Here is a 25,809-nt window from a genome sequence, read left to right as displayed (position 1 = left end):
CCTATGCCGTGAAAGCAATGACTCTGGTCTCTGGGTATCAGTAATCAAATGAAAATTCAAAGGAGTATTTGATAGATGCATAGCTAGGTGAACTGTACATGGTCAAGAATCCTTGATTCCTCGTCACCCTTGTAATTGCTGTTCGTTCTCATGGACAGCCCGACAAACCTATTCGAACAGAAGATCGGCCGTTTATATATTAGCCTCAATGAATTCTCGTGCAACTTATGTAATATTTGGGGAATCCATTCATTGGAACCGAGTGAGTTTGGTGATAATGAGCGGATAGAAGCATTTAACATCTTCATAAAGTCTCCATGCAGCACATAAAATAAAGGGTGAATTATGTCCACCTCCCCTAAGGTATAATATAATTATGAATTTCTTGTTATTTGAAAAATTATAGATACTCCCCTAATGTTTGATGAAATTAAGTAATTTTTGGATGGAGGTATGAAATTGTCAACTTTGTCCTCATTGTATTTTTTTATTTTTTTAAAAAAAATCAAAAATTTATAAAAAAAATCAAACAAGATGGATGCCAAAATTTGAAAAATTAAGTCCATGAGAAAAATAAAAAACAATATAAGTCAGTTCACCATAAAAACTGGATGGAAACCTAATGGATTTGGCTAATTATTAGACAAACGTTAAAATCAGAGGAATATTAGTATTTTTTTCAAACAACAAAGAGTATCCATAATTATGTCAAATGTCAGGAGAGGTCGTTATAATTTACCGTAAAATAAAACAATACTTCATCACATAATTCAAGTTCTTCAAGAACTTAAACTTATATGCATATAAAGAAGGGAAAAAGAGGTGAGTAGTAGATGAGAATACTAACTTCTTGATACATGCCTAATCCTTTTAAGTCATTTTCACACCATTGAAATAGCTCACTTAATAAGTTACAACTTATAGGTTTTTTCAATCAGAAGTGGTGAAACTTATTTGATAATAAAATGCAAAATTCACCTATGCAATATTTGAAAGGCAGTTTTAATCTATATGCACTTATAGGGGTAAAATTGTCCGAAATATGCCAAGGGACTAAAAGTAAGCAATTTCGTAAGTTACTGGACCTAAAATGGACATAGTTATTGGACTAAAATTAAAATTAGCATACTTAGCGGACTAAAATAATATTTTTCCCTATTATAAATTATATAACTAAAAATAGTCATGGTAATTAAAAAAGAAAATATCAATTACATATCTATGTTAATATTCGGCAAGAATGCATATATATATTTATGCAAAAGTTTATGTAATAATTAGTCCTTTTTTAATTTTCTGTAAAATTATTTATTATCTCCTAATTTTTTATTTGTAATTAAATTAATGTATACTATTTGTGGAAGTATTTATTAAAAAAATATTTAGATACAAAATATATAAAGAAATAGCAACATATTTGATTATAATGATATTGTGTCATTTTTTTTTATTTTACCAAATATAAAGATCTTATTATGCTAAAGCACCATAACATCATGAAAATATTTTATAAATTTTATCATCTTATTTTATCTAAATATTTTACGAGTTTATTTTTAAAAATAAAATCCAACATTAAAACCCTTATAAAATGTTTCAAACAAACTTAGAACATCTTGTTTTATCCAAATATTTTATGTATTTTTTTTAGAAAAAATCCATCTTCGCAAACTTTATAAGATGTTTTAAATAAGCTTATTTGACCACCTTGTTAGTTGAATTCATACATAGAGGTCTAACTTTCTGACTGCGCCAGAATGAGCGAATGGACCTCATGTACCTGCTCTTTGTTCTTTACCAAACTTAACTTCGTGTGGTAACTCTTTTCCATAACTTAAAACTCTTCAGAACCTACATATTGTAACAATATCCAACGTTTGTTGATTAACTATTGCAACAATCAAAAGAATTCCTCTAACGTATAATAGCTGCATGTGTTACTAATTACGAACAAAATGTGCAACCCAAATTACATGTTGCGCCATTTTTTGGTATTTTTTTGGCTCTTCTTGTTGTTACCCTTTGCAACACTAAACAGAGCAAACTCCCCTTTTCTTCTTTACTCCAAACATAAAGCAAAAGCAGAGCCCACCAACATCAAATTTAAATCCGTCAATGAAGAGAAGACCTCGTAGTTGGGCGGGGCTTCATATTACATTTGTCCCAATCTGAAACCGCTTGTATATTCATCCGCAGTTAAATACTCGAAGCACTATGGCAGTGTACAAAACACTCCTGGGAAGCATCACTATGACTACAATCACCTCTATCACATCTGTCATATCCTGATAAAAATAGAACAAAATTTCATTGCAATAAAACATCAAGTTGACAAGGCCACCATGAAAACCGCCGGCGCAAATTATCAAAAATTCATCCGGCCAAAGCCTCCCTAGCAAGCGGTAGCTGATGTTAGATTAATTTGTGTTATTTTACTCTCCTACAAAAGGCAACATGCCTCAGTATGTCTTTTTCCTGACTGCCAGCTTCTTAACATCTTTCTTTGCAGTTGCAGAGGACCCTGACATGGACATTCCTACCAAAGCTTGATACAGATCCTTCAATCTACAACAAACAAGTGAAAGAAACAAAATTCATAATCAACCCATGGATTGTGGAATGAGTAAAATTTCAAAAGCATTGAAACCATGGCCGCAGCTACCTTGGCATACTTATGAACAGGGCAATCACCGAAACTCCAACAACCAGAGGATACACAGGAGCAGGAGTCAATTCCTGTAAGGCCATCAAAAGAATGTATCAATAGGCTTACTACCACACATGCTATTGTTATGTGGAGCATTGCCAAAATGGAACTATTTAAGTTAAGAATTACCTGCTTGTAGATGTCCTCTTCAATCCTATAGCTTAATGGACCAACATGAATTTGAGGTTGCCTCTCTAAGTCGACCTCAATAGCCTCAGACTCAAATCTAAGAGTACTAGATGGCATAGCAGATCGAAGCTGGAGTAGGTGCTTCCCCTTCGGCAAGTCCTTCACCTGAAAGAAGTTTGACATGGGCAAGGGCAAGATGGTCTCAACCTTTGATGGATCAGTAGCTGACCGAATTTCCACCCTGATATGCGAACGGAGCTCTTTGATATTTTTTCCCTCAACATGGCCACTTAAAAGGGTCATATCTGGCTGTTCGAAGACCACAAAATTTAACTCTTTGACATCCTCATAGCCAACCTGACATGATATATACATGAGACAAGAGTCTACAGGTTCAAGAGAAGATTGAGATCAAGGAATAAACACAGAACTAAGTACTTAGAGATGCAAATAGCATAGATTTTAATAGCTGCACAGTAAAATGACACAAGCCAAACAGCATAAAAACAGTTTCAGCATCGCTTTCAGTTTTATCAGTTCGGTTGTGTTAATTTATTAGCACGAAACCACCAGAGAGCAATTAAATTGTCCTCAGAGCAGAGGAAATTCTCCTTTTACCTATTACTAGAATATTGAAAGTGTTAGCAGTTTTCTACAATTTGCAGGGACTATTTGATAATACAATCATAAAGTGTTCAATGTGAAACATGCCAGAAACACTGCCACTTATCATTTGGAAGGGAAATTATGTAAATTCTTTCAACAAACAATCCCTATTTAGCTGCTTCTTCAAATTCTCTTGCAAAATTCTCTGGTACCTTACTTGCATGAATGAGAGAAAACCTAGGTCATACCATAGACTAATATGAAAAGGTAAACTTGGATAACTGATAAAAATCTTAATCAATGCTTGAGGTGTCATGACATATTATCTACCTAATATGGAGAATACCTACTCTTTCAGCATACTGCTAACTGCACTATCATAAAGGGCAAATTATAGGATGAGCAGAAAAATCACTGACATGAACAGGAGAATAGTCTAAAGGTACATTTGTATCTGATTTTGACATCTCAATTGACATTGAAACCAACCTTAACAGTCAAGGAATCTGGAGATGTACGCTCGATAATTATGCCATCAAGCTCGCTCTTCCTTGCTATTTTTATTACATAGGTAGTATCAGGTTGGAGTCCCCTCAGCCGGTAACTCCCAGAGGAATCTGTTACTGTTTCTTCATAAAATCCTTTTGACTCGGCCCTTGCTTCAACTGACACACCTTCTTTTGGCTGACCAGACAATAGAGTTACTTTGCCCAAGGCACTGCATATGGAGTAAATTAGTCAAGGATCTTTCAAAACTATGTGGACTCTGTTTAGAAACTTTAGGTGGGGATGAAATTAGATTTCACATGAATCACTAAAATTAACCAAATAGGTATAAGTAGTGATTTAACCCAGTTTTCAAGTAGTTAAACTGCGAATTGTTTGAATATCAATAGAAGTCTGTAGAGATGTGTACATCACTAGAAGAGAGAAGACAGTATTGAGAATCTAATCTAGAAAAAGAGTGACACCATCCTCTGGATGAAAAGGGAGTAGGAATCTGTAGGGCGCACCTCTTGCACAGATTCTAGTCGATCCAGACTTAAAACAATTGGGATTTTAACTCTGGCTAATCTCTTAGATATAAAGTAGTGCACTAAATGACCCTCGAATAGGAGAATCCCTCTGCACACTGATGCCCTCATGCAGACTGTGAAAGTATATATGAGAACAATTTAGTCCAATACTAGACTCCTTTGGAGGTAATCCAGACTCTTTGAATGAAAATAGAAATACTGAAGCACATGTTCTCATATATAAAGGTCGAATTTGAAGAGAATCTTTTAAAAAGATCTTTTTAGACACAGAGAAGACACTCGACAAGATACACAAAGGACGAATTGCTGGACAAAGAGGAATTGCAACTACTATGAATGTTTAATGAAGAAAGACTCTCCGGTAATCTGTTTAATGTTATGTCCATGTAAAAGAACCAGAAGACAATCAAAAACAAGTTGATAGCCTTATTATGTTTATAATGAAAGTATTTAATTATACCTAAAAGCAACTCGGGTAGCATGAAAGACAACTTCCTTGGATTCCCCAGAGCCAAGGTCAATTGCCTCGGCAGGAGGGGAAAAAGCGTATTCCTGGAAGTAGAAAAAGAATGCCAGTCAATAATAATTACACCATCACCTAAACTCAATTGTCAAATGTGTAAATCAAATTTGAACCACATATTCAGAAATATGAAAGTATATACAATAATGCCTATGTTCAAAAAAAACTCTCACAAGTTCTATAATATTTTGGTCTCAATGAACCCAAAGGAAGCATGTGATTCTAGGGACAGAATGTGGTCTAAAGAAAGTGTTATGCAACAAGAAACACATGAAGAATTTTAGCTGATTTGAGCTACTTTATTGTTTCTGTTTCTTCTAATCTACAACTTGGAATGTCACATTTAAAATGCTGCACAATAGATAATCAAAATATTAAATCAGGAATATTTTTCAACCAAAAAAAGTAAAGTCAAAAAGTAATCAATCAGCACAGACAATAAACGATGGCATTTTATGTCAAGTACCTTCAACAAAGGTCGGAGATAAAAACTCCCTGGAAATAAGTTATCAAACATGAAAATTCCACCAACACCAGTAACTGAATTGTTTCGATATCCATCTTCGCCACTCAACGACAAGAGAACAGAAGGAAAAGGCTCATTGCTGTCTTCTCTTGAATATAATCGCACAGAAATTTGACCAAGCTTCTGACAAGAAAAGGAATAATGTCCGACTCTTTTCACGTAATAGCCAGGCTGCAAGAGAAAAAAAGCTGTCATCATAACAGTTGGCTGTACAAACCCTGAAAACTTTCACGTAACAGTTTTCAGTAAGCAATATCCTAAGCTTTGCTTTTCAGTGGTAAACTCATTTGATAAATACTGTAGAATTGCATAAAACACATATATAATCTAAAGAGTGGTTGGCAATTATACAAAGACAGGTTTATACATCAACTGCTTTGTTGCCAAGAGTATCTATCATATCCCTAACTTATGGAAAAAATATGAAGGCAGCTCACTCTATTCTTCTGGGAATGGAAACAAGAAAAGATACTGATTGTCAGGAAAGAAATGATTTACGGAATGCAAAAATGTGAATTTCAGTCAGGAAATGAGCAACAACACACGCGAAGAACTACTTCAAGTGATTTAAGTAATATTTATAAAATTTATGGGTGTAATATATGGTGTGTTTCATAAATATCTAATATTTTTCTATAACTCTTCTCCTGAAATAGTGATATAACATAACTCATAGAGCAGTCTTTTTTTCCGGTTGACGCTAGTTTTGTAAGAAAAAGAATTAGTAAATACTGTAATTTGATTATTTTAAGATGAAATTAAAAGAGAGAATAGAATATATATTTCACTAATTTTGTAGTTCGAAAGAAACTAAAATAACTAGACATATCCTTTATTGTATCCAATTTTCAATATATCTGTGTGTGTATACTGAATTTAGTAAAATAAGCAGGGTAATCAGTGTAATAATTTTAAAATGATGGTAGTCAGACCTGCATTGAAGGGAAAAATATTAATGATATGTATAAATATTTCCTAAAATATATATTGTTAACATATATGTACATACAGATTCATGCTTGCAGGGACCAGTCATCCCCCCCCCCCCTCCCCACCCCCCCAAAAAAAAAAGAAAAAAAGGAGGATATGTCGCTGCTCAGAACAGAACATGACTCAGAAAACAAGGAGGACTAGTCCCAGTTTTGACAAAAAGAGTGTGCTTCACTTTTGGAAGTATTTTTTACAAAGCTACTACACATTGCTAGTATTATTAAAACTATTGCAAAGTTAAAAAAAAAATGAGCATTAAATTCTGACTGAAGAACAATAAGATACAATGAAAATTACCTTCATACATTAAATGTAGGACATAAACACTCAAAGGCTACTTTGTGAAAAAGATTGGCTGGCAGTAGAAACAGCCAAAGTATTCAGATCACCCCAAAAGTGCCAAATTCTTAAAGTGAAGCTCTCAATTTACACATTTTTTTTCTAGAATCTGTTTAAAATCTAGAAAACGCTTGAAAGTTTCAGAAGAACTTCCAATGATGCTTGCAGGAACTAGATCAACGAACGAACACATCCTTCTCAAAGCAAGGTGCTGACTCAAGCAATATAATTTAAAGACAAGACGGTTTCACAGAAGTAACAAACTAGCAAGAATAAGCATAAAGTAAATTGCATATATCAACTTTGCAAACCTTTGATGCTTCTATGCTGTAACCTATATCATCATAGAGAGGTCCTGCAAGAAATAAACCATCTGTCCCCGTGGTTGTTTCAAGTGCTATATCGCCTTGCTTGAGTGGAGAAACAAGGCTATCACCCTCAGCATGAACCCGTATGTGAACATGAGAAAGGGGGGGTGAAACTGATCCTTCAATGTACAACCCCAAGCGACCAGAAAATGTAGCAATTGCATCTTGGCAGCCATCTTCTGCCACCGAAACCTAATCAAACATAACGGAAGTTGGAAACTTAAACAAAACTGACAACTTTTCAAAAATACAAGATTCAAGTGGAAAGTAATTCCAAAGTCCTTACATGCTGTTGTCTTGGGTAAAATAAAATTTTCTTTCCCACATCATTCCTGCAGCAGAAGTAAACTAAGGGTAAGGACATAAAATTCATAACAGCAATCATATAATGGATTATAAGCTAGTATGATGATATTTGGTTAACTTGGGAAACAATAGAGATAAAACCTTTCGTATCTAAGGTCATACTGAAATTTAGGTTTTCTTCCAAGGAGTGACCCCAATCCCCTTCTCAAATTTTGTAATGTCACAGTATTGATAATATCATAATACACTGGGAGGGTTGAAGGAAAGGTCCAAACCAACTTCAAGTTTAAGCAAGGTGCCTCTAAAGTTCAGTATCCTAAAGACTCAGATTATTTTTTGAGTTTTCTCTAAACATGAATAATTCAGTTTATGCTGTGAACATGCAGAAAAGGGAAAAGAATGGTTATCTTGCTTAGTTAGACAAGTAACTTTGAGAAAGTAAAATTTGAGTAGCTGTTTCACTGGCCTTTATGTTCACCAGCAGTGGCAACATAGCTTGTTAACTGAACAAACTGTAAAGATTTGATCAACTCTTTGCAGTTGAAGTATAAATAAATTAAAAAATCCCTCAAGATAGAATTATGTCCGCATAACTCAAGTGGCAAAAATACATAGTTTGAATTTTCATAACTCAAGTGGCAACAAGAAATAGTTTGATTTTCTTGATCTGGGGCAATATGGATAAGTTTGAGAATTATACTTCGTAGAATGCAAATCATGATGTGGTAGGTGGCTATCATATACAGTTGCACAACACTAATCAGGAGGAAAAAATGTTATCTTTTAGATAAGGGAACTTCAGCGTATCATCTTCTTGTACATAAACAAATCCTACCAACAGGGATAGGCAATATAAAAAGAGAAAAATACAAAAAGAAGAAAAGAAAACATAATACAGAGAAATCAAGTGAAATTACTGAATCAGTACAGGACATCAGACATCTCCGAAAATGAATAGCACAAAGTAAACTGCAATAAACTCTAATGGACAGAACTTACAAAACCAAGTATTGAGATTGAACCATTACAGCCAAAACCGTGATACGTACCGAGAGTCCCGAGGGACAAAGACAAGTTTTTCTCCGAGATTAGCCCAAACAGAATACTCATAGACAGCAGTCCTTGATTGATCAATCTCAGTAGAGACAAGTCTGGCAATAGTACCATCAACTAATGTCTCTTGATTGTTTAAGATGTCAAGTGATATACTCTCAGGTAAATTCTCGTTTGATTCAACATTTATATGTCCTTTGAGGAGATATTTCTGTCCCTTTAAATTGATAGGCTGCAGAAAACAAGAAATAAAATCACCTCTAAAGGCAAGTAATCAGAAACCTTGTTGATTCGAACAGCCCTCCAACCATCTCTTCCAACCCACCACATACCCGCAAATAGAATTAACATAAGACAAAGAAACAAAAACATGGGTGTAACCACAGTAAGCATCATACCGATAGGTTTGATGTGTCAACCTTCAAAGTGGAGCTCCCAAAGGAAACACATGAGTCGATAAAATGAAACTCATGCACACCAGGTGACTCTATACAAATATTTTGGGAACCTTTCTGCAGTATGGAAACAGTGGGTGAGATGGTTTCACACAAAATGATCGATTAAAAATTTCAAATTAAGGGATGATTCTGACCTTAATTTTCAAGTTCATCCGTGAACTGTCTGCTTGTACCAGGTAAGCATCCACATCATGGCTGGATATTACCCTAACCCAATAGCCTTTCTGAATAAAAGTAATATCTTCAACATCCTCCACCCCGACATCAATATTTATAAAGTTCTGTTCCCAGCACCATATATCTTCTTCTGATGTCACTCTGGGAGAATAGTTTTTGACCTAGAACCAAGCAAAGAAATTAGCATAATGAAGAATTTATAAACTGGAGGTTACAAGAGGAGCTCTAAACTTCTATGCAATGATAATAACATGAAGAATTGACGAGAGTGCAGCAATGTGTTGCTATTAGTGATTACAGCTTTACAAGGTAATGCTGATTGCTTTTCAGGGACAGCAAGTAGAACAATTATACCCGTAAGCTCTCAGTAGGAAAAGCAATTAAGAAAGCAGAGTGATAAAAAGAAAATAATAGAACAGAAAACAATGCCCAGCATCACACGTTTTTATGTCTGCCAGTAACATTACCAGCAATTAAATTGGAAGAAACCTACTGAAGTAAACATAAGCCAATTTTACCATAAGCTTTAAGAAACCCATGTAATTAAACACAAGTGATTTTACCATGAAATTTAGTTACCATAAAATATATGTATATATAAATAAATCTCGAGCAGAGAGAAACAGAGAACAGTGAATATTTCGTTGGCTCGGTCCTCTTGGAACAGGAAAGGAATCAAAAGGCTAAAGGCATTACCTCAACTCTATATTTTCCTGGGAGTACATTGGAAAAGGAGAACTCGCTACTCTGATCTGTCAAATTTACTCTTGTCTCTTCCTTGCTTTTACCATCGAGTCTCACAAGGACAACAGAAATGGAAGACCCGCATTCATCTTTGCAAACTACTGAACCACGGACATTGACTTGTGCCTAAATTATTTCAAAACAAATATGACAATGGTGGCAGTAGTAGAGTAGTAGTAAATAAGTTCTTATTTAAAAGAGATGCCAATCAGGGTAAACTCTGACAATTACAAGGTAGCAATACGCAGAATCAATAGAACTTCATAGAAACATCCACGAGATAAAATAAGACAGATCATAAGAATGAGAGCCAACCCTCTGAATGCAGATATGACATAAGCATTCACATAAAGAAAGAAAAGAATTCAGCCATCTTATAAATGTAAGTCTCACCTGATAAAACTGAACACTTAGTAATGGTTTATTAACAATAACATCGGTGTAAGGAGGAGAAAATAGAAGTTCTGGAGCACTCTCAGCTGTGGCTGCGAAAGCAGATAATCGGTACTCACCAGGTGGAACCTGAGAAAAGTTAAATACCCCAACTTATATGACCATAAAGAAAACCTGTACTTTTAACCTATGATATAGCTTTATTGGTCAGTTATTGGTTTCAGAAAGATGTGAAATAGGAATATCAAAAGTGCAATGCATACAGAAAGTCATGAATGTCCAACTTATAAGTAAAACCCCCACAAAGGGAATAAAAGCTGCTGCAGGGTACAGACTTGCCTCAAAGCAAAAGTTTCCATTCTCATCTGTTTCTTTCACTTGGGGTTTGACATTCTCTGGTCCATGAGTCAAAGCAACCTGGCATGTAGATGATTTGATTACTTACACTAAGTCATAAAAGGATAGGAAATAGACTATAAAGCATTTCAAAGTTTCAAAAATAAACAGATGCAAACAACTTATAAAGAAGTTAAAATTTCTCCTAGACGATTCTTGCATGCATCTTGCTATCAGTAATACCCAACCAATACATCAACCAGTGTATGCATACACCGCAATGCCCAGTATCATCATATCCAAAAGTTAAACTCTCTGGATCTCTATACAAGATTGACATCGAACAAATTACCCTTAAGAGGCTTCTTCACCCATCAAACTTCAAATTCGCTTCCAGAACAATAATATGTTTATAACGCGTAGAAAAAGTGAAGAACTTGCCAACTTCAGCTTCAGCCATAATTGCTATAGCTAATTATCATTGAAGAAGCATAAGAGAGAAAGAAGCTTCTCATTAATTTCTTTTTCCTAGTTATCTAGATGAAGTACCAGGCACTTAATATAAAAATGAATATGCATAATGCTCTTCAGATAGGCAAAGAGGTGACAGACAAATTACCTTAGCTTTGTAAGCAGGACTAACTGTCTGAGCGGTGCCACATACATCATATGATACTGCTTTGATATCAATAATTGAAGCCATGTTCGGCAAAACCTAAGCCAAATTCAGATTAGGCAGAAAGATGCAAACTATTGAGTACTAAGTAAGATCAGAAAAGAACTTGTCTAATGTAGTAGAATGTTCGCTACAAATAAAAGCTTCAATATTGACTCACAAGAAAGTCATTCAGCGTCTCAAACTTGTAGTGCTCCTTCTTGGCCTCGATACTGTATCGTTTAGATGTAACCTGAAAGCATTGACAATTCATCAGAGAAAACCAAGACAAAAGGAAAAAGAACAGAGAAGAAAATCTTTAGATATTAAGTCTGAAGGAAACCAGCTGATTAGATAAGATATACAGGACATTGGGATGGCACCTTTGCAGTAGCAACATTTCTTTTTGTACACATGTTGATGGACCATAGGCAACAGCTTCTGTAAGTTCTTAAAACAAAAAAGGAAATACTTCCGTTCCTTGGTTGCTTGATCAATGGAAGCCGATAAATAAAAAAATTTATGATTAAGAGTTTTAGTTCATTTGGCTTGAAATTCGATTTCACGATCTGTATCTTCAATTTTTGGAAACTTATATAGTTCTTCTGTCAAACCCTGATCAATGAACCTACAAAATCCTTCAAATTGGATCCTAGAAACAGAATTCTGTCACTTAGACTTATTTGATTAGAAAGTAAATTTTCCATGCCCCTCATGTCCTAAGCTCACATTTATGAAGCTATAATCTAAATATGCACATGCTATGACATGTTATAATTCACGGCTCTGGACATCACAGTTCCCTAGACGGATCTACTATAGAAGAAAGGACTTCAAAATGACATAATAAGTTAGAAATATAGAGATATAAATGATGTAAGCACATGGGCAACAGCATATACCAATCTCAAAACTAAACAATGGAAACGGTGAATACATTAATGGACAAGATCAAGTCTTTTTAGCACTAGAATTTAATTAATACCTTTGAGTTTAACATAATTAAGCCAGCATGAAATGCTGCTATAGTAAACAATAACATTATTTTACCTGATCAAGTATGTAATATCCTTCTTTGTCAGTTACTGATCTTTCATGGCCATCTACTACAATTTTGGCAGCATCCACTCCAATGCCATTTGAATCAACCACACGACCTCCAACAGAAAACCCAGTAACCTAATAACACGAATAGGCAGATGATTGCCATATTCAAGACACAGCGAGTTTGAAGTCCAAAAAATTTAATGAAATGGCTGATTGCATGAGAAATATCATTCAGTACCTCATTTGGCCCTAGAGAATATATTGCATGAATGTATGAATGAAGGCCAAGCGAAGCTTAGGCCAGATGTAGAGAGTTTATGATTTGCAGCATACATATTGGTCCCAACGGGCAATAAAATGACAAGAAAAGGACAGTCAACCTGCTAAACTTACCACATAACACGAATTGGGTAGGATAATGTATACCATTAATCCAAAACATCCATGTTCAAGGATAACAGAAACATAACCTCATGGAAGGGCAAACCCAAACTGCGTATTCAAGTGAGCAATAGCAACAGTACAAAGAATGTCAAAAAATATATGAGCTCGCCAAGGTTTATTACTGGTGCAAAGACAATTGTTTAAAAAATGAATAAATACTTTAGGCAACACCTTGACACCATTACAACAACATCAATCAGTAACACTGTATGTCAGAACAGAATCCAGAGAACCCATAGGCGTCTCTTGATATGTTCTGATACATATTGTGGGGCGCATTCCCAGCAGGCATGAACGAAAACATTGTCACACGATAAAGAAAAGCATAATGCAATACCTGAAATTTTTGAGAGATTATAGCATGATCATGCTGAACTGACACCAACATTGAAGGCGGTGAAACATCAAAAACAGTATTCTCACCCTTGTAGAAAGGTATAAGCTTGTAGATCCCTGAAACATTTTAAGAAATCACTCACTAAGGACCAGAAAACTCAGCAACATCTTCGAAACAATTGTGGGATATGTGCAAGCATTTGAGAATAGAAGTTCTGTAGCAAAAACTTTCAGCAATTTATCCGATAGCAGCAGGAGTTGACCAAAAATTAAAATATTAAAGGACAAGCACACAAAAGCATGAGATTCATTCGATGCAGAAGTTAATTACTTAGCTATAAGATCGACTTATCAACTTGTAGTCCTTATTGACACCTGATTAAGGAACCATGAACATGCAGATAAGATTGAGGAACTGGATACACATCCTAAAGTTACTTTCCGGATGAGCAAATTTAGTTTTGAAAAAAAATAAGCCCTGAATGGGACCTCCAACCAATATCCATATACAAGTAGCAATGCAATTTAGGAGTGGAGAGCATTTTGTTGAAACTCCAGAAATCACACCAGCAGCACAAGGCAAGCCAAAATATAGGAAATCCAAACTCCATGTAAAAGAAGCAATTACATAGGATAGGCAAAAGAAGAAGGAATATGAAAAATAGTATAAATACATCCCCGGAAGCAAGAATCTAGTAAACTAAAAGCCTAAATTCATGGAAAGCCTAACACGAGATCACCAGAAAATGTAAAACCCCAAAATCTTGGCAAAGTTCGATACATGAAGAACTCAGAAGTTTGATATCAAACTTAGCATAGTCCAATAAGAAACATGCACAGGACAAGAATGAACAGTATGACTATGTTCACAAACTAAGAACCATGCATACCTAGCATTTAAGAAAAATTGCCAAAGTATAGAGTCGTACCACATGGTATTGATGTGAATGTGAACATCCCATCGGCATCAGATACAGCATGACAAAGAGCTTTCCCAAGCCCAGGTGCATTACCAGAGTCATGAGGACAGCTCACCTCCAGGACATTATCCGAGTACAGATAAAAATGAACTCCCAGTATGGGATTTCCCTATCAATATCACATCAGAGAACATTAGATTGATTTGTCTTAGAATAATACAGCATAGAGACAAAACTTCTTTGTAGATTAGAGGGACTAATAATCGCAAATAAACATCTGCAAATGAAACTTTGAAATATCATAGAAAACCGCAGGAGGGTCCAGGGCAGATCAAGCAGCACAAGTTTGCCTTTGAGGCAGTTCATAATCATCACATTATCACTTAAAGCTAGCAAAACATCTCAACAACAGCATTCTTTTCCAGATACTAGGCCTCTTCCATGAAATCAAATCTCATCTTGCACTGACTAATAGATGTTTGAACAAAGTGCGCAAGGTGTATTACTCTAAAAGATGTGTAAAATGTTTAATCAAAAGAGAGCTGAAAACGAGTACTTTATTCTAGAGTAAGCATTAGATAATAGTCAAGAATATGCATTGACAACCAACTGCATCAACAATAAGCAATGGCACCATCTATGGAAAATGGGAAAAAAAATCTGAATCTTATTTAAAAGACTTTTATCATTCATACACAGAATAGGCAAGAGAGTGAAGGCAACGACAGCAAACTATTCAACAAGTACAATTCAAAATAGCATTCTCACAAGACCATGACTTTATTACATTAATCCGAACCACCAACTCGCAGTCTTTAGGTCTATGGCTGCTAAATCAAAGCCAAAAAGTTGAAACAGGTACTCAATTGGATGTTAGAGAAAATTTACCTGAGCAACCACATATCCACGAATATCGTAGCCAGATGCAAAGAAAATATCATCTACCACACCATTATCAAATCCTAATTCCACCTGCATGATTTTATAGGAACGTACAAGATGCTGAAACAACTAGTGTAATCTGCAAGGCTAAATATGCCAGTAACAGTAGAAACGAAAAAAGGCCATTATAAAATAGTTTAAGTGTAAAAAGCGAGTCCATGTAATTACCTCATCAGAACCCTTGATGTCGATATTTAAATCATGACGTGAAGCACTTATTTTATACTTTCCTATATCCAAGTCAAGATATTGTTAGGAAAATGGAAGTTTCAAAAAGAATAACTTTAATGGTGAAAAATATACCACCTATTAATCCAACTTATGTTATTCAAAACAGAGGTCAGTTTCCTCCTCACAAGCCAAGACTCTACCATCTTAGGCTATCTGCTTAATAGAAATGAACTTCTAGCATAGAGGATTCTGCACACTCTATGTGCATGTATATTTTTTAAGTAGATAAAATTAGAAAGATTAGTATTGGATTTGTGTTATTTATAGGTCTATTTTCATTAGTAATGAGTTAAAAAGTAACAGTGTAAGTAGTTAAAGAAGAAAAGGATAATACATAGCATGGAGAGAGACTGGGGGGGAGGGGGGCAGAGAGAGAGAGAGAAGACAAGGTTCCAACAAAAAGCGGAGATAAAAATGAAAATAGCAGGACATTCAACTACTTTAAAGGGATCACTTGACAGACCAAACGATTGGGAGGACACCAATTATCCCTTTTCAATCATTAAGAGTGAAGCGATGCTATAGTGCATGGTGAAGAAATTGGAACAGTAATTAAACCTGGAATGATGTTTTTAAATGAGTAACTTCCTGTTGATGTCGTTGAAACTGAAGAGGCAACATCTCCACTGGGAGACGAAAGCTTGACATTCACATTAGCTGGACCACCATTTTTATGTGAACAGCTATCCCCAGAAACTGCTCCAACAACTCTCCCAGATAAAGTGAATCTGCAGAAAAAAGTATTACGTTAATGAAGCTAAAGACAACCAAAGATGTGGGGAACAGACAAGAGGAATCTCATCTATCAAACAAGAATGTATTACTTTAGGAACAGGAACTCAATTACTTAGAAACAATTAGTACGCACCCAGTAAACCGAAAATTTATATCTTTGTTGGCATTACAACCTGCATGATCGACTATAACAGGTACCTATAAGAAAATTTTAGTGCCAGAAAAATATCAGATACATGTAAAGGTCGTACAAGACAAAGACACTTGAACATTCGATAGAAATAACACATTTTTAGAGATAAACACATTACTAAGAATTAATCAAGAAACCCAACTTGTTCTGGGGCACATGTCCATCCCTCAGGTCCCTTGATTTTGACCACATACGACCCCTGCAACCAAGACAAAAGCATATTTCTCAAAATGAAATTAATATTTCTACACGGAGGACACAAGAATGTTAAAAAATGAAAGCAGTGAGGCATAAGATTTATTGTTTCCCTAGTCAATCCAGCCTTTTAACTAATCCTTCAATCAAAGAATTGCAACTTGCAAATGAAACTAAAAAGATCTAAGCCCAGGTCAAAATCGATTATGCTCCCCTCAGCTTTAATCCATTCTTCAATTTGATATAGTTGATCAGGCATGCAAATCGCTGAACTAAAGACTGAACATACTTCTCCTAATTTATGAAGGTCTTAAGCTTGCAACCTAGCTTTTGCACTAGAAAGGCAGAACTTTTGAAGGATATAACAATGCTTGCTTTCCATTTCTTTCAGCAGTATTCAGAAGCCTCATCCCCTGGGTAAGTTTGGTAGAGAAAATTGGCAGGGTTGGGAGCGCACTTTTGTTTGGTAAGGCGAAAAAGCTAGAGCGCTAGGGAAAGAAAATGGCTGAGAAAATCCCTTGACATGTAAAACACAAGCATCTCTCCTTTGGTTTCTTTTCGGATATCAATTGAGGAGACGTGATCATCTTTTTCTTCCTCACATAATATTAAATAATGTCTCTAAATGAACCTTGTAAAGGTACTAAAGCCCAGCTTGTTCCCATTACCAACTTGAATGAATAGCACAGGATTTTTCAAACTAAATTAATTTGAGCAGAAATAGCTGAAATGCTGATTATTGTATAATCTAACATACATGGTATTGAATTAATGATCCAATCGAGAAACATTTACAAGCTAAAGACCGAGTCCAAACTTTTGGGGTATCTTAATCAAACTCTAAAAGAGCGACCTCAATCAGGTCCTTAATTCCCCATGCTCAAGCATGGCTATGTTCCTACATTCCCAAGCACAGCTCAGAAGCTCAAGCTTGGTGCGGAGGCCCGTTCTCATTCTCAGTGCATTATCTCCAAGTGACTTATAGTTCTCCTCCAACACAAACGAATGAGGCATGCATCCACAAGCCTTCCACTTGAACTATCCAATAAGTTTATATTTAAGTAAGACCAGCAAACAGTGGCTATGGAAAAGGTAGATTAGAGAAAGCCAAACCAAACCAAACTACATGCTAAAGCATGATAGGAAAGAAAGCCAATCTAACGAATTACCTTGTCATAAACTGGAATAAAGTAGTAACCATTGGGAGCACATTGTGTCCGGTCCTTAACCAAGCCATCCAGTGTTTGAAGTTCAACCTGCATTCTTGAAAACCACTATCAGTACATTTAGACTTAACCAGATTCCAAATCCAAGGAATACAAGTAATTAGCATTCTACAGTATATCATGCGCTCTTAAGACTAATTACAGTAGTACAAATTGCCGTACCGTAACGTGAGAATAATCCAATTTTCCATCTGTTGGCTTCCTCGACTTTATAAGCGCTGAACTCGCCTACAAAATGACAGATAAAATTCACTTCCACCGAAATCTCTCACATTAGAGTTCAAGAAAATATATAATCTCCACGTTGAAAACGAATCAGTCAAAAATCAGTACGAAACGATAAAGGATCCAAGAAGTCCTTGAGAAAACCTCAACGAATCCGCCACATCCTTGAATAGACTCAGCAACGACGATTCGATAACTCTGGAGTAGTATAGCCGCGACGAGGAAATAACAGTACGTGGAAGCCATTGTATTTCTCGATCGGTGCTATCTGAAATCAAGAAGAGAAGAAAACGGAGAGCTCAGATCTTAGAAGCGCATGACTTTTGGTAATTTCAACTTCTGTGTTTGGGACGGTAAAATAAATAAATCTCGGGGTTTATGGTTTTTCAACCTAAATCTGGCTTTTTTTGTTTCCCTTTTTTTTTTCTCTATTTATACATTCCCATAGGTTAAAGCATTGGTAAAACTTACTTTCAGCCCTATTTTCAAATAAATTTCAAAATAATCTCAATCTTTTTAATTATTTCAATTTGATCCCTCCAATGATTTTCCTACACCAATTTTTATCCAGAAATAGTAATTATACTAAAATACTTCCTAAAACATTTTAGTTCTGATATGTATTAAAATCTAACAACACTATAAAAATATTGACAGACCCATTGAAAATCCTAGGCTGTGTTTGGATTTCGATTTTGGCCCATTCCCGAGATGTGCCAAAATAATAGCAATGTTTGGTTTAGTTTTTACACCTTGATTAGGTGCAAAAAAAAAAATTGGCCTACTATCCTAATTTTTTTTTCTAATTTTATAGGCCCATAGCCCATAACAGAAATCTATTTTTTAAAAAACGTAAAATTACAGCTCCTCTCTCAGTCGACTTCAACTTTCTCTCCCCACCAATTCCTCCGTCGATTTGAACCGACCATAGCCCCAACGCCACCATCACCGACGTTGGACCCCACCACGACGTAGTTAGATGAACTCCACCGACAGCACAGCCCCAGCGCCGCTATCACCTGCGTCCTTCCACCACGACGGTGTTACGATGAACTCGCCACAAACTCAGTTGGAGTCTGCCGCCACTCGCCATTCATGTCAAAGGTGTGCCTCCGGCTGTTGGAATCGGTATCTCACGCGTCACCTAGTCCCCTTTCCACACACCGTGTCAATCAAGCGAAAAGGCGGATTTGGGTTTATTAAGTTTGCCGGAAATTTCTTGTTCTTTTACTTTAATTGCACGCTTTCTTTCATTCAATTTTTTATTTCTGAATTTTCTGAAGATTTTAGAGTTGGGTTTGAATGTATTATACTGAAAAGTATGTACGGTTCAACACTAGTGGCCTTCAGTAAATTATTGTCTGCAATGATTCCTGATTTCTTCGTTCTTTCACATGGTGCACAGTGATTTCTTCTTTAAATTATTGCCCGATTTTCACTTTTTCCTGAGGTTCCTGTTGATTCACACGTTGCACAGTGGAACAATTTTGCATCTACAACAATCTGCAAACGGTTGTTTCTCTATATATACCATATATAGTGTGATATAAACACTATATTGAAGCTTTCATAGTTCATATTGCTAAATCAGAGCATTATAAGATTCAGATCCCATTTTATAAGGTTTTGAAGCTGCTAGTAAAAACAAAACCTCAGTACATTTTCCCGGTGAGTAAAACTGAATAGCCTATATTTGTATTCAAGGATGTGTTGTTATTGCCTTCATAACAATCTGATGTCTGTGATATGCAGTGATGATTTATGTTTGTTAATGCAGTTATCACTTGGTTAAGTTACTTTCTATGTTAGTTCTGTCTTGTGACATCTTTCAATTTTTATAGTTGTTGAACATATTTACGGTTTATAATAGTAGATATTCTTCATTTTTTTTTGTCTGTGTGATTAAACGGGGAATTAGTTGTGGAGGGCGTCCGACAGTTCCCTATCTTGTTTCTTTTAGTTGAGTAATGGATTGTTTTGGCAACTATCATCTCTAACACTCATTGTGCCAAGTAATTGCCCACCTTTCTCAATATCCATATAACTCATACAAAGAGGTATTTTTAGTGCTATCAAAGGAATGAATTAGGGCGAAGTACAATGAAATTAAAGTGACTAGGCACCATGATTTCTGAACCTTGTAGTTAGATTAGTTTAAGTTTGTATCAAGTAATCTCTATGTGCCCTTTAATTGTTCGTCCCTTTAAGGTGCCCTTGTACAGGATAGATCATTATGGGAGGAACTTGCAGAGTATGACGATTGATGGTCCTGAACAGAAATAAAATGATCAAAAGAACAAGTCTTAAATAAAAATAGAACTCCAAGAATGTTATGACACTACCAAAACAATCCCATTGGAGAAGATATAGAAAAGCTCATGTTAAATTGGTTTAGTGGCATGCGAGAAAACTTTCTACCTAAACCAAAGCATTGTATTATACCCAAGCCAGGTGGAGGGAGGGAGGAAGACTGGCACAAACACTAATACCATTTGTGAATGTACTAGAAGTAGCTGCATTGCGATTTCTTTAGAGCCCTACCGGAAAAGTCTTTCCTTTGTTGGCTTTTTGCTAGGGGTTAGTTACTCCGTTATGACAGAATAATTTTTATATAAGTTAGAATCTAAAGGACTTGAGTATCTTCTCATGGATCAACGATTAGAAACCAATTTAGTATTTAATGTTAAATTCTATTTAATACCCTTAACAAATAATTCGAGGAAGAGCTCTTTTTATTAGCAAGAAAGTGACAAATATTTATATATGATTAAGAGATGTTACCCAAAATTTTGAAGTCAGCAGTATTCAATCGGGCTGTTATCTTTCCTGTCACAGCAGCATTTTTGGAAAAGTATATAGTATATTTGCTTACTTTGTTCTTAACGTTCTCATGTTTTGTTCAAGATAGTATTTCATTAAAATATGTTGCACCGCATAAGCACATCGAATAAAACATGTGGTTATATATATAACTTTTTATTATAAATATAAGGAATTGGAACCTATAACTAAACAAAATTTGTCTTGTTTTATTCTTTTTGTGGTAATGTAGATGTTATCAGTAAATATATATTCTGTGTATGTTAATTTAATTAAAAAAAAGAATTGCTACTTTTTACTTGTTCCACACCAAACAAGTATAAAGGGCTAGGTGGTTGTTTTTCAATTTAATTAACGATAAATGTTGAGTTTGGGTGTGTTTTTTTTTTAACAAAAAGGTGTTATGTGCCTTTTTTAAAATCAACAATTGAGTCAAAATTGTTGAATTTTGATCGAATTGAGCCAATATTTCCTTCATGCTAATAATTGTAACCTAATTATTATTGAACAAAAAAGAAAAGGGTAAACCACAACGATTTTTTTAAGATTTGATATAATTACAAATATCCCTTGTTATTTAAAAAAATTACAAATATCTTTCTTATAAATAATAAAATTAAGTAATTCTTGAATAGATGTATGGAATTGTCAACTTTGCTTTTACTATATTTTTAAAAAAAATTAAAATTTTATAAAAAATTCGGATAGTATGGTTGAAAAAAAATAAAAAAAAATATAAACTTAGTCCATAGAAACAATAAATTTTTTTTAAAAGATAAATTAGATTATAATTCTTAGTGCATGATAGTATTTTTGTGAGTACACGATAAAAAATAAATAAAAACTTAATAAATCAAATTAATTATTAAATATTATTTAAAATTAGAGGATATTGATAATTTTTTAAATAAAAAAATATTTATAATTATGGGTAGGGGACAGTTGTAATTTGCCCAAAAGAAAAACAAAGAGAAAAAGCAACAGAAGCATACAACTGGAAGAAAATTTTTAGGGAGGTATTTGGTTTTAGATGCGTTCGCGCAAGAAAAACAGATAAGAGAAGGAAAAGATCTCCCAACCCGCTACTTCACTCTCACTCACAGTCGCCGCCGTTAATTGGATAAGCCTCCAGTTTAGTGCTATACCGCCTACGCCTCTTTCTTTTGAAATGGCGCATTCGTGCGTCTCCTCTTCTTCTGTCAGATTCAACTCATCTTCACTTTCTTTCTCTTCTTCCAATCCTCTTTATTCCGCTCCATCCTCATCGAAGAACCTCTCTCTCGCCTTCCAACCCCTCCGTTCTAGGTACAATTCATTAATGGAACAGCTTGCTAATCTCTTAGCCTAGATCAATTAATCTTGATTTTTGCAGGAAATTGAAGAAATTGAACCTACGGAGTTCTTCGGTGAAGGCGATATACGCTCCGGATGAGAGCTCACGCCTTGGTATTTGGTCGATTAGGTATGGCTTTTATCTAGGTGTCTGGTACTTAAGGACGAATTTTAAGTGCAGTACTTGATACTATCTTGGTCCTAACTCGAGGTTCATTGATCAATTTGATTAATCTTTTCGGCAAGGAACTATGGATAATTTTGTGAGTGTATAATCATGCAAACCCAATAGAAAATATCAGAATTTGAGTGTTATCACTATCAAATTTTAAAAAAGCTCAAGATAATTAGTGATTTACATTGTCTCAATTTCGACTGTAGCAACAAAGACATTCATGTGCGAACAAAGGGAGAATGCTATTAATGGGCAATAAAGACATATGTGACAGATAAGTACTTCATTGTTGATATTGGTGTTTGCTTGTATTTTAGGGATGATTTGCAAGTTCCGTCATCACCATACTTTCCAGCTTATGCGCAAGGGGCACAGGGTCCGCCTCCGATGGTCCAAGAGCGCTTTATGAGTGTTATCAGCCAACTTTTTCAATATGTAAGGCATGTTTGCATGAATTGCACTGGAGTGTCGGTTTACTAGTCTATCTGTCTTAGTTGTAACTCAGTTTTATTTTTAGAGGATAATACGATGTGGTGGAGCAGTTGATGATGACATGGCGAATATCATTGTTGCTCAGTTGCTCTATCTGGATGCTGTTGATCCTACTAAAGTATGCTTTTACCTCCTCCTGTTTCTCTCTTTTTGCAATTTTTCATTTCATAGTTGAGTTGATCTGTATGAACATCATTGAAGTTAAATATTTTTCGTCACATTTACTTATGCACGTCAATATACAGAATGTAAGATTGTCGTTCTCATTTCTGTGATCTGTAGTCCAGTTACTTGTGAAATATGTCTTGCCTAAACATCATACAAATTCTTGAAATGACTGGGTGCTGGATCTATTAGTGGTTTCCCTAGTACTGTTAATTTTGGAAAATGGAAAAGAACTTTGCAGTGTGTGATACAGATAGCTTGATCACATGCAGTCAGCTTTATAACCAAGTGCGTCCATGGAAGCCTTTGGGTTTTGTCGCCTCTTTGTTTGATACTTCTGAGTTATGCTGAATAAATTTTGATTCTTTTCCCATGCACTGCTATTTCACACAATGAATACTGTCGTTGTGGATCTATATGTATTTTTCTTTTTGGAATATAGCCTTCTCTGAAAATATTCACTGTTTATTCTTGAACAGGATATAGTCATGTATGTGAACTCTCCAGGTGGATCAGTTACAGCTGGTACTAGATCTTGTTCAATATATCTGTTATTTCTGATAGCATAGTTTACAAGTATCTTATCTACTTTCACCATTTTCAGGTATGGCTATATTTGATACTATGAGGCATATAAGGCCTGATGTTTCAACTGTATGCGTTGGGCTAGCAGCTAGGTGAGGACATATTGACACTGGTTTTGGTTAAGTTGCTATAAATTATGTTAGTATTTCCAAAAAGAATATGGTTGCTTTTTTCTTCTCAATGGAATATCTGTTCTTGAATATATCAATGAATAAACAAACCTTAACAAGCTGCTGCTGTTGTGAGTCCTATTATAGTATTGAATAACTAGATATTTTGAGCAATAGAAACTGAGCTTTCCTAGATTTCATGTATTTTCTTTCTTCCTCATTCTTTCGTGGTGGGGGATGGGCGTGGGGCCGTTCCATCCTGCACCACAAATGTATAGAATTAAATTGCTCCAATCAGGATTCTAGCTAGTATTTTTCTGTAATCCAAAAGATATTGAAAAATGTTCCTTCCTATGTGTGTGTATGAAGCTTTCAACTCTATATCAGTGCTCATGGAACTTGTGACTGGGCTCACAGTCATCTATTGGTATCATTTCATGATTTAAGATATTCTGTCAATTAAATTACCGGACATCCTTATTTGTGTGCAGTATGGGATCTTTTCTACTCAGTGCTGGTACTAAAGGTATATGGTCTGGTTGATTTCAGTTAGTTGAAGATCCAGTTGTAGTTTCTTGCTCTTTCAAATGTTTTTACACTCTTTTCTTGTTGATGGTCCCTGAAGGAAAAAGATATAGCCTTCCCAACTCAAGGATAATGATCCATCAGCCTCTTGGTGGAGCACAAGGTGGACAGACTGATATTGATATTCAGGTAACTGTCTCGTTAAGTAGCCTGTGTTTATTATCTTATTTATATGCTATATGTTTGAGCTTGGAACTAATCTTAAACAGGTTGGTTTTATCCAGCCTATCTCGAGCTAATCCTTGAGTGGCTTGATTACTTATTTGAATGGTTTAGGCTTGTGAACATGGTAATTGAGCAAGATAATTTTGGCTTTATATTTTGTTTAAAGTTTTTCATTGGGTACGAAACATGCACGGCACACAGACAGAGAGGGAAAGAAATGGGTGGAAATTGCATGTGCTATCAGACAATTGTAAAGCATAGTTAGAAGCAGTAAACTATATGATTTTTTTTTTTCATTAGTTGGTGAAAATATTTCTTTGTTGACTTCTGAGGTGTAAATGTGATTGAAATGATACTTTGTGTTGCACGCTTCTATGCCCAAAGAGGATTTACTTTTTCCTTTTATTTCTCTCTGTCTCTCTCTCTTCCTCTCCTTTCTCCTAGCACCCCACGGATACAACAATCAATGGTTGGATATGACTTTTGGTTCCTCTAAATATTCCTTTTGAGTTTTGACTCCTGGGGAAAAAAGAAAAAATAAAATCGAAAGCCTCATAGTGCAATTAAGAAAGGTCTTGAGTTACTCTGAATTGCTAGTTGCATGAAGGAAGCGTTGATGGTCGCCTAATCTTTTGACAGATGAAAATGATTTTTCTCCTCTGCAATATCATGGGATTAACTGTTGTCACAATTTTGTTGGAAGTGATGGATTCAGTTGGCAGCAACTTAATCTCATCTGTTATGGAAAAAACTACTCCTCACAGTCTTCTTGTTCATCTTGTTCAGGCAAATGAAATGTTGCATCACAAAGCAAATTTAAATGGTTACTTGGCTTACCACACTGGTCAAAGCCTAGAGAAGATCAACCAGGATACTGATCGTGACTTTTTCATGAGTGCCAAAGAAGCTAAAGAGTATGGGCTTATAGATGGTGTTATCTTGAATCCTCTTAAAGCCCTGCAGCCACTTGCAGCTGCAGCAGAACAACAGTAAGGCAGCTTAGTCTTAATGCTACCTCTTTGTCTTGACTGGGCTCAGGTTACATAAAATCAATAACATGGACTATGTTGATCTCATTTGAGGCTAGATAATTTAGAATCAATACCAAATTATTGTGACCTGTTCCAAACCAGGAAGATCTCTCTGTACTGCATTTACTGTTAGTATTATTTAGTTGTAACTATGACGTGAACACAAGTTTCTAAGGGGTGTTTTCGTTCGCATTGGCTTTGGTTCCTGTTCCCTATATGTTCTTACAAGCATAATAATTCCTACTTTCTGGTGATGATTGAAGAACCTGTCTGCTCATTCGGTGATGATTGAGGAGCTTACTATGTAACAGGATAAATTTTATCTCGATTCCGATGGATTAGTTGAATGTTTTAATTACATGAATGCAGTTCCTATTTGTTGCTCATTATTCGTGTGATTTAAACATTTTGGATATTATACCTTCTCAAACGTACTGCTTAAACCTAGCTGCCAGCCTGCCACTGTCTATATCTTTGAGTCTCACTGATCTACCACCACTGGCCACCA

At 35.4% G+C, this 25,809-nt stretch overlaps 2 protein-coding genes across 2 annotated transcripts; one reads left to right on the top strand and one right to left on the bottom strand.

Annotated features, from left to right (window-relative positions):
• Positions 1-2,071: 2,071 nt before the first annotated feature.
• On the bottom strand, positions 2,072-18,229 carry LOC105165187 (Carbohydrate-binding-like fold). Its single transcript, XM_011084111.3, has 27 exons — positions 17,986-18,229; positions 17,779-17,844; positions 17,560-17,646; positions 16,338-16,394; positions 16,136-16,200; positions 15,826-15,995; positions 15,205-15,266; positions 14,983-15,066; positions 14,104-14,263; positions 13,176-13,291; positions 12,398-12,526; positions 11,529-11,600; positions 11,312-11,407; positions 10,696-10,773; positions 10,357-10,485; positions 9,916-10,089; positions 9,177-9,380; positions 8,983-9,096; positions 8,581-8,816; positions 7,512-7,557; positions 7,169-7,417; positions 5,469-5,699; positions 4,940-5,031; positions 3,932-4,160; positions 2,837-3,193; positions 2,663-2,736; positions 2,072-2,565 (listed from the first exon to the last, which is right to left on the bottom strand). Exons 1-27 carry the CDS (start codon positions 18,085-18,087, stop codon positions 2,460-2,462), a joined length of 3,585 nt encoding a protein of 1,194 aa, XP_011082413.1. The 5' UTR covers positions 18,088-18,229; the 3' UTR covers positions 2,072-2,459.
• Positions 18,230-21,654: 3,425 nt separating this feature from the next.
• LOC105165188 (ATP-dependent Clp protease proteolytic subunit 5, chloroplastic) lies at positions 21,655-25,493 on the top strand. The gene is made up of 9 exons (XM_011084112.3): positions 21,655-21,966; positions 22,034-22,123; positions 22,486-22,603; positions 22,686-22,778; positions 23,305-23,350; positions 23,430-23,502; positions 24,012-24,046; positions 24,146-24,234; positions 25,057-25,493. Exons 1-9 carry the CDS (start codon positions 21,830-21,832, stop codon positions 25,261-25,263), a joined length of 888 nt encoding a protein of 295 aa, XP_011082414.1. The 5' UTR covers positions 21,655-21,829; the 3' UTR covers positions 25,264-25,493.
• Positions 25,494-25,809: the final 316 nt, after the last annotated feature.

The sequence above is a fragment of the Sesamum indicum genome, linkage group LG6 (genome assembly GCF_026168435.1).
Source record: "Sesamum indicum cultivar Baizhima isolate 11 linkage group LG6, ASM2616843v1, whole genome shotgun sequence".
Taxonomy (NCBI): domain Eukaryota; kingdom Viridiplantae; phylum Streptophyta; class Magnoliopsida; order Lamiales; family Pedaliaceae; genus Sesamum; species Sesamum indicum.
The sequence above is the reverse complement of the archived record's forward strand: the minus strand, read 5'-3'. Positions and strand labels throughout refer to the sequence as shown.

Coding starts and splice junctions, on each gene's coding strand:
- LOC105165187 (XM_011084111.3), bottom strand. CDS start 18,087: ATGGCTTCCACGTACTGTTATTTCCTCGTCGCGGCTATACTACTCCAG. Junction 15,067..15,204: donor ACATCAAGGGTTCTGATGAG/GTAATTACATGG, acceptor AAAATCATGCAG/GTGGAATTAGGATTTGATAA. Junction 5,700..7,168: donor ACAGCATAGAAGCATCAAAG/GTTTGCAAAGTT, acceptor TTTCTCTTGCAG/CCTGGCTATTACGTGAAAAG.
- LOC105165188 (XM_011084112.3), top strand. CDS start 21,830: ATGGCGCATTCGTGCGTCTCCTCTTCTTCTGTCAGATTCAACTCATCT. Junction 22,779..23,304: donor ATGCTGTTGATCCTACTAAA/GTATGCTTTTAC, acceptor ATTCTTGAACAG/GATATAGTCATGTATGTGAA. Junction 24,047..24,145: donor ACTCAGTGCTGGTACTAAAG/GTATATGGTCTG, acceptor TGGTCCCTGAAG/GAAAAAGATATAGCCTTCCC.